The sequence below is a fragment of the Oculina patagonica genome, chromosome 9 (assembly GCF_052425735.1).
Source record: "Oculina patagonica isolate OP01 chromosome 9, crgOcupat, whole genome shotgun sequence".
In the NCBI taxonomy this organism is placed as follows: domain Eukaryota; kingdom Metazoa; phylum Cnidaria; class Anthozoa; order Scleractinia; family Oculinidae; genus Oculina; species Oculina patagonica.
This window is the reverse complement of record NC_135766.1, coordinates 3,860,629-3,872,002: the sequence shown is the minus strand read 5'-3', so window position 1 is coordinate 3,872,002 and position 11,374 is coordinate 3,860,629. Positions and strand designations below refer to the sequence as shown.

General features: G+C 38.5%; 1 protein-coding gene across 1 annotated transcript; it reads right to left on the bottom strand.

The window, feature by feature from the left end:
* Positions 1-5,832: 5,832 nt before the first annotated feature.
* LOC144665365 (pancreatic secretory granule membrane major glycoprotein GP2-like) lies at positions 5,833-8,024 on the bottom strand. Its single transcript, XM_078526607.1, has 4 exons — positions 7,846-8,024; positions 7,394-7,543; positions 6,776-6,925; positions 5,833-6,200 (listed from the first exon to the last, which is right to left on the bottom strand). Exons 1-4 carry the CDS (start codon positions 7,937-7,939, stop codon positions 5,833-5,835), a joined length of 762 nt encoding a protein of 253 aa, XP_078382733.1. The 5' UTR covers positions 7,940-8,024.
* Positions 8,025-11,374: the final 3,350 nt, after the last annotated feature.

The window sequence follows — 11,374 nt, the reverse complement described above, 5'->3', positions numbered from 1 at the left end:
AAAAATATGTGGGCGATAGTTGTCAGGACGACGACAGTTCTTTCCCGTAGAGTAGGGAGGCAAACGAGACATTCGAAGGCGCTCTGCCTTAACCCTATTCAGACCGGGCTCTTTTGGATCTTTTCAGACCGGGGGGGGGGGGGGGAGGATACCGTCGATATGCTGCTCTTATATAACATAAGTCCCATAAGGAACTCACCACCCAAATAAGACTTAATAATCTAGCACGATGTCTATATGCCTTGATATAACATAAGTTCCAGAAGGAACTAACCACCCAAGATGATTAGTTATTATGTGTAAATACTTTTCACGACGAACAAAAGACGATTTGGTGTTTTGTTTGGGAAAATGAGTGGGCGATAGTTGTCAGGACGACGAAAGTTCTTTGCCGTAGGGTAGGGAGACAAACGAGACCTTCGAGGGCGCTCTGCCTTAACCCTATTAAGACCGGGCTCTTTTGGATCTTTTCAGATCGGGGGGGGGGGGGGGACGGTCGATATGCTGCTCTTATATAACATGAGTTCCATAAGGAACTCACCACCCAAATAAGACTTAATAATCTAGCATGATGTCTATATGCCTTGATATAACATAAGTTCTAGGAGGAACTAACCACCCAAAAAGGCTTAATAATCGAGCGCGATGTCGATATGCTGCCCTTAGATAACACGAGTTCCATAAGGAACTCAGCACTTAAATAAGGCATAATGGTTTGCCGGGAAGTCAATATGCTGCCCAGAGATAACATGCGTTCCATAAGGAACTCACCATCCAAAAAAGACACAATAATGTAGGACGATATCGATATGTTATCCTGATATAAAATGAGTTCCATAAGGAACTCACTCCCCAAAAAGGACTTAATAATCTAGCATGATGTCTATATGCCGTGAGATAACATGAGTTGAATAAGAAACTCACCTCCCAAATAATTAAATGCTAAATAATCTAGCGCAATATCGATATGCCGCTCATAGATAACATCAGTTCCATAAGGAACTCACCACCTAAATAAGACATAAGAATCTGGCAGGAGGAATATGCTACCCCGGGATAACATGAGTTCCTTAGGGAACTCACCACCAAAAAAAGACGTAGTAATTTAGCACGATGTCGATATGCTGCCCTTAGATAAAATGAGTTCCATAAGGAATTTACCACCCAAAAAAAACACATAATAAAGCAGCACGATGTCAATAGGCCATCTGGCGGGAGGTCAATATGTTGCTCTAAGATAACATGAGCTCCATTAGGAACTTACGACCAAAATGAGACATATTAAAGCAGCGCGATGTCAACATGCCTTGAGATAACATGAGTTGCTAAAGGAACTTTAAACCCAAATAAGAAATTATTATCTCGCTTGAGGTCAGTATGCCGCCTTGAGATAACATGAGTTCCATAAGGAACTCACCGCCAAATAGGACGTAACAAGATAGCACGATGCCAATATGCTTCCCAGAGATAACATGACTTCCCTAAGGAACTCACCACCCTAGTAAGACGTTATAATGTAGCACGATGTCTACATGCCTTTAGATACTAACATACACCCCTCTGTAACAGACCCAGTGGAATCTGAAAAAAGTCACTGGGTTGGCCAATTTCCCACTGGGTCGACTTATTTGGGCTGGTGTTTAATAGGTTTATTCGACATAAGTCACACCGCACAGTCACTGGGGAAGCATAAAAATACGCGGGTAAAATCAAAATATCCGCTGGGTACCGGGGAGACTAAATTTTCACTTGGTAGGGGAAAATAATCCACTGGGTCGGGTTCCACTGGGCCTGTTACAGAAGAGGGGTGTTAACATAAGTTCTATAAGTAACTCGCCGCCGAGAAAAGACATAATATTGTAGAGGGATAACACATTTGAGACACACGAATTGAGTCAGTCGGCCTACAGCATTCTGTACTTGCGGGACTGAATCTTGTCAGAGATCGACACATTTGCTTGTAAACAGGTAAAGAAAGGAAGCTACTCACGTATGTTCAATTGAACTTGTGATCCATGAGAAAAACAATTTAAGCAATTCCCGCAGCAAGTCGAATGCCTGAACTTCTTGAACTCTCCTTTCCTGCTTTTATATAATAGTTGGAGTGCGTTTTGACCAAAAACAAGATGTTATGATAGGAAATAACACCGGATCTTGCTTTGTAAATTATATTTAGAGATTTCACCAATGCAACCCACCCAAATTAAGATCTTAAGATCTTAACATCGACTGGACAGCTAACAAATGACAAACAGCAAAGAATACAACGTGGCAGCAACAGTGCAAGTCAGTTTTATTCATAGAACTTTCGGATTTCTACATCTAAAACAAAACTTTTTCCCAGCCATACAAACCCTATATTAGAGAATAAAACTTTTAGAAGTACAGTGGCTCTTATCGTTAGCTTCGACTTCCTTTGGTTTACTTTGAATAATTCAATACATGTCAATGATAAATGGAATAATTGTTGTCACAAGGTCTAAAAAATGCTTAGTAACGAAGCTTTCGACTGTCTCACAGTCTTCATCATCATCGTGGTTGATAGTTAAGTGAACAAGATACCTTATGGAGTCGGAACATACAGAAGAAAAAATAACCTCTATTGTTACTTTTTAAACGCAAATTTCCCGCCAGGGTCTTCTTCACTTTCATTTACTTTAAGACAATGGAAATTATCAAATGGCCTATCGTTTTATCATTCACATGTACCGGGCCGTGGTTTTACGCGTTGCTATTGCGCACATCATTTCTTACGGCTGGAGCTCGCCAATGAGGGAAATCGTCCTTTTGCCGCATGGTGACCTATTATTTTTCTCTTCTATTGCAAGGAACAATATTTTCCTTTCTTTGAAATAAATATATAGACCATGCAATTAACATTGTAGAGTGTAAGAAACAACCGTCGGAAACGTGTATTTAGTAAACAATGGTAAATACATAGTTATGATGAGATTATACGAAATTGTTGTGTAATATACAAACAAGGTGTTGTTTCTCCTAAACAGTAATAATAAACCTCATTTTATGTCAAACTTTACGTTTCTAAACTAATAAGATAAGTCTAACAAGACTTATATATTATACTTATATATGTTCTATATTTCAGGAGATTGACATCTTTGCTTTCCAATATTTTCAAAGTTACTCCTTGATTTAACCTTACATTCCTTGCGAATGCTAGCGAATCCTTTCACAATATTAATTAAAGAAAGGGAGATAAGTTCAAATGATTGAGCTGTTTGGTGAGCATTAAAAGAGTTCAGAGTCTTGTAAGAATAAGTGTTCTGAGGCTTCTTTTTCCATCCTGGACTAAGCAGATAGCCAACGAGACGCTACGCGCCTCTTTGGCTCTAACTAACTTAAATCCAAGCGCGAGTGGAATGATTGCTTTAATAACAACTCCCAAACAACTGCTATATTTGTAGCCTGCGTTGCTGGCGGTATTGTTGGGTTTTAAAGTGCGCACAAGCAAGCGGCAAAGCTGCGAAAAGGAGCGGCGCAGCCTCGAGAGCCGCTTGCTTGTACGCCCTTTAAAACTCAACAACATCGCCAGCTACGCAGGCTACTATATTTGAGCCCCCTGGCTGTTCTTGTTGACGCCTACACCTAACTCAAGTTTATAGACATGCAGCAAGTCAATTAAACGAGAGAAGTGTAGTAAAGCACCAGGCGCAGCCAGTCGAGTGTGATCTTGCACTTCTTGAGTCAAGCTGCTTAAATCAAAATGAGTCATATTTAAGTAAAAGGCGATATAACTATAAGGAATATATACACGCAGATATATATAAAGGCGATATAACTATAAGGAATATATACACGCAGATATATATAAGCAGGCTATGCTTTGCTATGTTATGTTATGCTATGCTATGCTATGCTATGCTATGCTATGCTATGCTATGCTATGCTATGCTATGCTATGCTATGCTGTGCTGTGCTATGCTATGCTATGCTATGCTATGCTATGCTGTGCTGTGCTATGCTATGCTATGCTATGCTGTGCTATGCTATGCTATGCTATGCTATGCTATGCTATGCTATGTTATGCTATGTTATGTTATGCTATGCTATGCTATGCTGTGCTGTGCTATGCTATGCTATGCTATGCTATGCTATGCTATGCTATGCTCTGCTATGCTATGCTATGCTATGCTATGCTATGCTGTGCTGTGCTATGCTATGCTATGCTATGCTATGCTATGCTATGCTATGCTATGCTATGCTATGCTATGCTCTGCTATGCTATGCTGTGCTATGCTGTGCTATGCTGTGCTGTGCTATGCTATGCTGTGCTATGCTATGCTATGCTATGCTGTGCTGTGCTGTGCTGTGCTGTGCTGTGCTGTGCTGTGCTGTGCTGTGCTGTGCTGTGCTGTGCTGTGCTTTGCTATGCTATGCTATGCTATGCTATGCTATGCTATGCTATGCTATACTATGCTGAGCTGTGCTGAGCTGTGCTGTGTTATGCCATGCTGTGCTATTCCATTTAACAATTATTCAATGAGCGCGCGTTGGATAAGAGATGGTAGATAGCCAACGAGGTGCTACGCGCCGGTTTGGCTATTGCTATCTCATATCTAACAAACGTGAGTGGAATAATTGTTTTATTGAAAACTCCCAAAGAACTGCTATATTTGAAGCCTGCGTAGCTGGCGGTATTGTCGGGGTTTAAAGCGCGCACAAGCAAGCGGCGCAAACTCCTCCTCCCAAGCCTCTCGCGGTTGGGCCGCTTGCTTGTACGCGCTTTAAAACCCAACAATACAGCTACGCCGGTTACTACATTTGAGCCCCCAAGCCGTTTTTGTTGACGCGTACACCTACCATATTTGTGGTCCATGGTATATGGGCTCATATACCATGGCCTGTGTAGCAATCAAAACTCAGGAATTGTAATATACCATGACTAGTTGTTGATAAACTTTGTTATACTATTATATGCTATGCTGACCTATGCTATGCGTTGTTATAAGCTACGCTATGCTATGCCATACTATAAACGATGCTATGCTCTAAGCTATGCTATGCAATGCTATACTATGCTATGCTATGCTATGCTATGCTATGCTATGCTATGCTATGCCATGCCATGCCATACCATGCCATGCGACGCTTTTCTATGCCATATGCAATGCTCTGCTATATGCTTTGCTTTAAGCTATGCATCGCTGTGCTGTGCTATTTTTTTTACGTGCTTTGTTAATATTGTATCGTAAGGCAAGTTAATGTGTTGTTCTAGAAAAAGAAAGTATAATAAAAATCTGGCCCATCGTATATCACTAGCTTTGCTATTTCAAATTGTTTCATTCGTACCAGTTCTCACATTGTATTTAATGTGTACGAGAGATCTGGAATAGAAACAGCGCTATTCTTTTCTTGCGAGTCAAGTGCATGCAATAAAATTATTAACTACCGGCTTATTAATCACTGGCCAATTAAGGAGGCTCGATATAGTTTCTTTAGGGTGGTTGTTATGAAAATGAAAATTATCTAGGAAGCCAATGTTTGATTTTTGCCAAATTACACCATAATGATCAAATATGACCAAAGTTTAATTTTTTACTGGTCGCTTAGTCACAAAGGTCACCATAGCAACGATTGTCGTTTTCTTTTGTTTCCCATCAAGCTTGATTTTTTGTAACTTCTTGTAATGACCAGTATAAAAATTAAACTTTGGTCATATCTAAGTATTATGGTGTATTTTGGCAAAAATCGAACCTTGGCTTCCTAGATAATTTTCTTATTCAAAACGACCACCCTAGGGTAAAAAAACTACATCGAGCCTCCTTAATAGTATTAATCTACCACTTTATTTGGCAAGGAATAAAAACGTTTTTAGTCGGTACTACAATAGCGGAGACTACAGTTTGTTCCAATCAAGTAGTAAACATAGTAAGAACCACAGTTCCTCACTTGAATGCTTTTGGGCCATTGACTACCGTTATAACAACAGCTTGACTGCCAGTGAAAGCAAACCTGCCTGATAACCTGGCCCTCGGCCACTGTTGGATGGGCACCGTTCAACCAGCCTGGGGCATGGGTATTACAGCTGTATTTTGGTGGACATGTGGTAGGCATCCTCGTGCCTGCATCTCCTTGGAAACGATACCAGCCCGGGACAAGCTCAGAGTCACACAAAACGACCTCTCTGATGGCCGTAACCTTCCGTTTGCCATCCGTCAAATTTGTGTACGAGAGACATTCTATAATTGGCAGAAACAATTTTATCTTTTGAAATTGTCCAAAAAACGGGATAGGCCTAATTTAAAATATATTAAAAGTGTTTTCTCTTTGTAAATAATTGGACAACGGCGTAGTTGTTTCACAAAATCTAAGTTCTCTTGCTTATGTCATCAAGGGCGAGGTCATTCCCTTCAGCGATGCTTCATGTACCATCTGAAGCTATCCTTGAGTTTATTACAAACAGTCATAAATCATGCTTAGGTAGCTTCGTTGTAAGTGTCGGTCAACATATCGGCAAAGGATCGGTCGATAGTCGACTGGCATGTCGGTCGAGACTCGGCCAATTCTCGACCAATAATTGATGGTCACTCGGCTGATAGTCGACCCACATAGTCGGCAGATAGTCGATCGACACAATGTCGACAGTCTTCTCGCACTCGGCCGATAAACAACCGATACATGTATATCGACCGAACATTGACCAAGTATCGAGTAACTGTCGGCCGACTATCGATCAATCTATGGACCAAAATATCGACCGACATCTACCATCATCCATCGAGACTTAACCATAACCTCGTCAACTTAAACCCACCTTCCGGCAAGGGAACGCAACTTGTCTTTCCGTCCCCAACGTATCCACTGTTACAGGTGCAAGTAAAAGATCCCAACGTATTTGTACATGTGGCCAGATCGTTAAGACAGTCATGGATACTGATGTCGCATTCGTCAATATCTGTGATATCTGAAATATCCACATACAAGATGTCAGAGTCACATATCAAACAGTTGTTGACAGAAATAAAGACATAAATATTTCATTGTCTTTGCAGGCTGCTGAATGCTGTTGGATATTAACGTAGCTCGAAAAAAAAAATCACTCATAAACTAAAAGAAAAAGACTGACCAAATGACTGAATAAATGACCGAAAGAGCGAAAGGGAGATCAGGGTATGTGATAATTTCAGTTGTATTTTTTTTTTAATTTAAACACAATGAAAGTTTTTTTATTAAGAATTTTAGCCGTGAAGTGCAAGTGCAGTAAGAGGAAGGGAGTAATTTAAAAAATGTAAAAAATAGTGTATTTTGTATTATGTATATTTTAGTTTGATATATATTTTCTGCAGTGTCTTCCTTTTATAACTTATTACTGGCTAAACAAGCGATGGATGAGTCAACAGAAAGAAAGCACAATAATACGTTCCTAATTCACCTTCTGTCTCCATGTCGCAGTGAGCTAGGCCAACGTTCCCAGGTATAATAGAATCAAACCAGTATTTGCCGCTGACCAATTGTCCTCCTTCACTCGCTTTGATTTCTTTGCACGATTCTGCGGGCAGCTCAGGAATGGAACCGAGAGGGACTAGAACATAATTGAAAAATGAACCAGAATTTGTAGAGCTATGCACAACTCTACAGGCAACTCTCTCTAAAACGGACACCGTCGGGACCGGCTCCAACTGTCCGTTTTAGAGAGTTGTTCGTCTTATGGGGAGTTTAGTTATTGTAAAATGACTGAAAAACGGATGAGGAAAGAGATATCCGTCTTATAGAGTTGTCTTACTGTCAAGAGAGAGTTGTCTGTATCTGTTTTCTGCACTCCAGCAAGGATGATTTTACCCTTATGATTCGCGTCTGTCAAAAAGAACATTCGCGTTATTTTACCTCTGTTTCTTACTCTTCCATAGTAATATCTATCAGAGTCAGGAACGAAATCCTCAGGTCTGGCTTCTTTGGTGCGGTTGTTCAGCTCACACATGTACTGGGAAATGACATAATTGAAGCTTTGACATCTAACGTCATCACTACAGGTCTGTATACATTCGGGCGAGTTTGAAGTTTTTATCGTCTTAAAAATGTGTTTCTTGAGCATCATACCAAAGATGGAGTATTCGCCTTCGCATTGTTGTGCAAATATTTCACAGATCAGCTGGCACAGTAGTAGTTGGGCCGCGGTGCGAAAGCGATGCATCATCCACACGGTTCAAGTTCTTTGTGGGTCCCTAAATTGAAATACACATTAAAAACAAGTAAACATGGCAATGTAGACTAAAATCTTTGTTCGTCTTTACAAAAAAGAGTCAACTTTATTATTAAGAAGAACAACTACTGTATATATTAATGACACGAAAGATAATTAAGGCAACAAGGTTCTTCGATAGAATCAATGTAGCTACAATTATATTAGGGTTTTAGCGAACAAGACCAAAATTACAATGTCAGCAAATCGAACAATATCAGCGCCTTTTTAAAGTTTAACTTCACTCGATCCCTATGGATATTTTTAAGCCACGCGATGGCCGGGCTTACCAAACTGTAGCCAATCAATTTAGCGGCCTAACATTTCACACTAACTAAATTTTAGTGGACTCTCGCAATGGGTGGTTTTAGCAATGACGTGTTATGAAAAAAAAAAAAAGACTACCAGATGTCAGTAATTTATATACTTGTTGTTTGAATTCCAGTGTAGAATTAATAACGACATCGCGGGAAGTCTTTAAAAGTCTCCAAATCCATAAATGTTTTAATGCTTCTATTATTGATCGTGAGAACTCTAGCTTGTCAAACTCAAGGCTTGTCAAAATAATTCAGATGTTGAAGAAATAACCAAAAATTCAATAGTTTATCGCACTGGAATTCTGATTTTCCCGATCCCTCAATAACCTCTGATATAGTCGAACTCGATCGATAGCTTTCTTGTTATCTTCTCGTCGAGTTTTCCTTAACTTATACATTACGGCGTTGCACAAGTAACCTGTTTCCTCAGTTACTTTATTCTAGAATTCTGTGTTCCTAAGTCCCGAGTTAGTGTTTTTATTTTTTGTTTTGTAATCTGTAATTTTTACCTGATGGAATTACCATGTTTTTTTTAAGTATTACCTACCTATTTAACCTACCTTCTTTAAAAAAAGTCGAATTTATTACTTATGGAGAACGACTGCTGTGTATATGTCACGAAAGATAATTAAGGCAACGAAGTTCTTCGATAGAATCAATGCTGCGAGAATTTAGATTCCAGGATACAAAGGACAAATTGATGTTGACAAAATTGTACAATGTCAGCGCCTTTTGAAGTTTTATTTTTCTCGATCCCTCTGGATATTCTCAAGCAACTCAATGGCCAGGCTAACCAAACTGTAGCCAACCAAGTAAGCGGCCTAACACTTCTTGATATAATTTTAGAACACTCTCGCAATGGGATGGGAGGTTTTCGCAATGACGAACTAAAAAAACTACCAGGTATCAGCAATTTAATTTTTATATACTTGTTGTTTGAATTCCAGTGTGGATTTAATAACTACATAACGAAATGTCTTTAAAAAATCCTCAACCCTTAAATTTTTAATTTTGATCATGAGGACTCTAGCTCGCAACAGGAGTTTTTCGAGCGAGAAGGTTAATCTACGAAAAAAATATAAACAAATGTTTGGAAAATCCGAGACGTTGCTGGATGCTTTCTAGCACAGCCACATCCGTTAATTTTGGAGAATGGAATCCTTTGCGTTGAATCTTTACTGTACGATTCATAAGTTGTTTAGAATTAAAATAAATATAAATATTTGGCATAATATAAACTCTGACGGCGTTGTTTACCTGTCAAATATGGCGTCCAAAACCGTGATCAATCAAGTATATAGCATGAGAAAATTTACAAGAGTATTTTTTTAAAAATAATTCAGACTTAAAAAAAACAACTAAAAATTCAATAGTTAATCACAATGGAGTTAAATCCCGATTTTCCAGATCCCTTCATAACCTGAATTTGCTTCTCTAGTCGAACTCGAACGATAGCTTTTTCGTCATTGTCTCGGTGAGTTTTCTTTAACTTATACATTACGGCGTTACCTGTTTGCTCAGTAGCTTTCCCCCAGAATTCCGTGTTCCTTTGAACGGCGAAAGTCTGTTGCAAGGTTACTGCTGTTTTCCTGCTCGTGTTCAAACTAATACTACTTGCCTAAAAATTACAATTAACACAAAAACTTGCCGAATATAAATGGGAAATAATGTTCTTTTAATGTTTTAAAAGGATCCAAAGAGGTCACGGAATAGTGTTAAATTATTAATAAAGTCATTATTCACAAACACTGTGTATGAATAGTTCTTGTGTATGAATGTTTTGAAATGTTTAAGGTCAAATTCCTAAATTTTGTTAAAATTTTTCTGTTTGGAAACCAAATATTTTCAGTAGTCGCTAATATATCGTACAGCAAAATGCTCTAGAATTCGTGTAAGAATCGGTCGACGGGAAGCGGATACAGCTTTTTTTACGGGGAAAAACAAAACTAGAACCAAACAAACGAAGTCATGCACTTCTTTTGTCAGTTGATGTTTTTTCATCTTCTAAGCATACTGAAAGATGACGAGATGAAACAGGCTTTTGTATTAACTTTTAGCTTGATAATTGAATGAAAAGACACATCATCGTCAAAATCTACAAATATCATCTATAATATTATTATACGTAAAAAAATTCATGACACCCGCAGTTTGTTAGAACGTTCTTGTTATCCGCTATCCTTACATATCCCGCGATAAACGTACAGCAACTGAATGTGATAAAAAATACAAAAAGGTATCTGGACCGATGTACAAAACATACTATGTTTTACCTAGCTTGCATTCATGTTCTATCGATTTTTGTGTAATCGCTAAACTGTTAAAAAAATGCATAAAAGCCAACATAAATTTCTCTCAAATTAGAGATTTCATTTTGTTTTTGGAAATTGTTTTTTTTTTTTTACATTTCTTCTCTTTGTACGTTGATACATCCGTTTTTGGTCGATATCGATATTTCATTTAGTAAATGGTAGTCATTTTCTCGGAAGTATTTCCACTTGAACATATATCGCTTCAATATATCTTTACTGGGTTCTCATGCAATTTCCGTAATTCTAATTCTAATTTACGTTTTCCGCCGTCAAATTACTACGTTTTTTATCACATAAGTTCCTTTTTTGTAATTTCAAAGTTGTGAAATTTAATTTTAAGTCCATCGTGCACGTGACGGTTATCTTAATCGATCTTGCGAAATATCCTCTGATTTTACCCAATTCGGCCTAGTAAGTATCTCGAGTAAGTGCCAGGCGATATTTCGTGAAATTTCTAAAGATAATTGTTAAATACAAAGCAAAACATTAAGATATTTTTAAAATATCTTGGAAGAACGAAACTCACGGAAGAAAGGTGGCCGTGG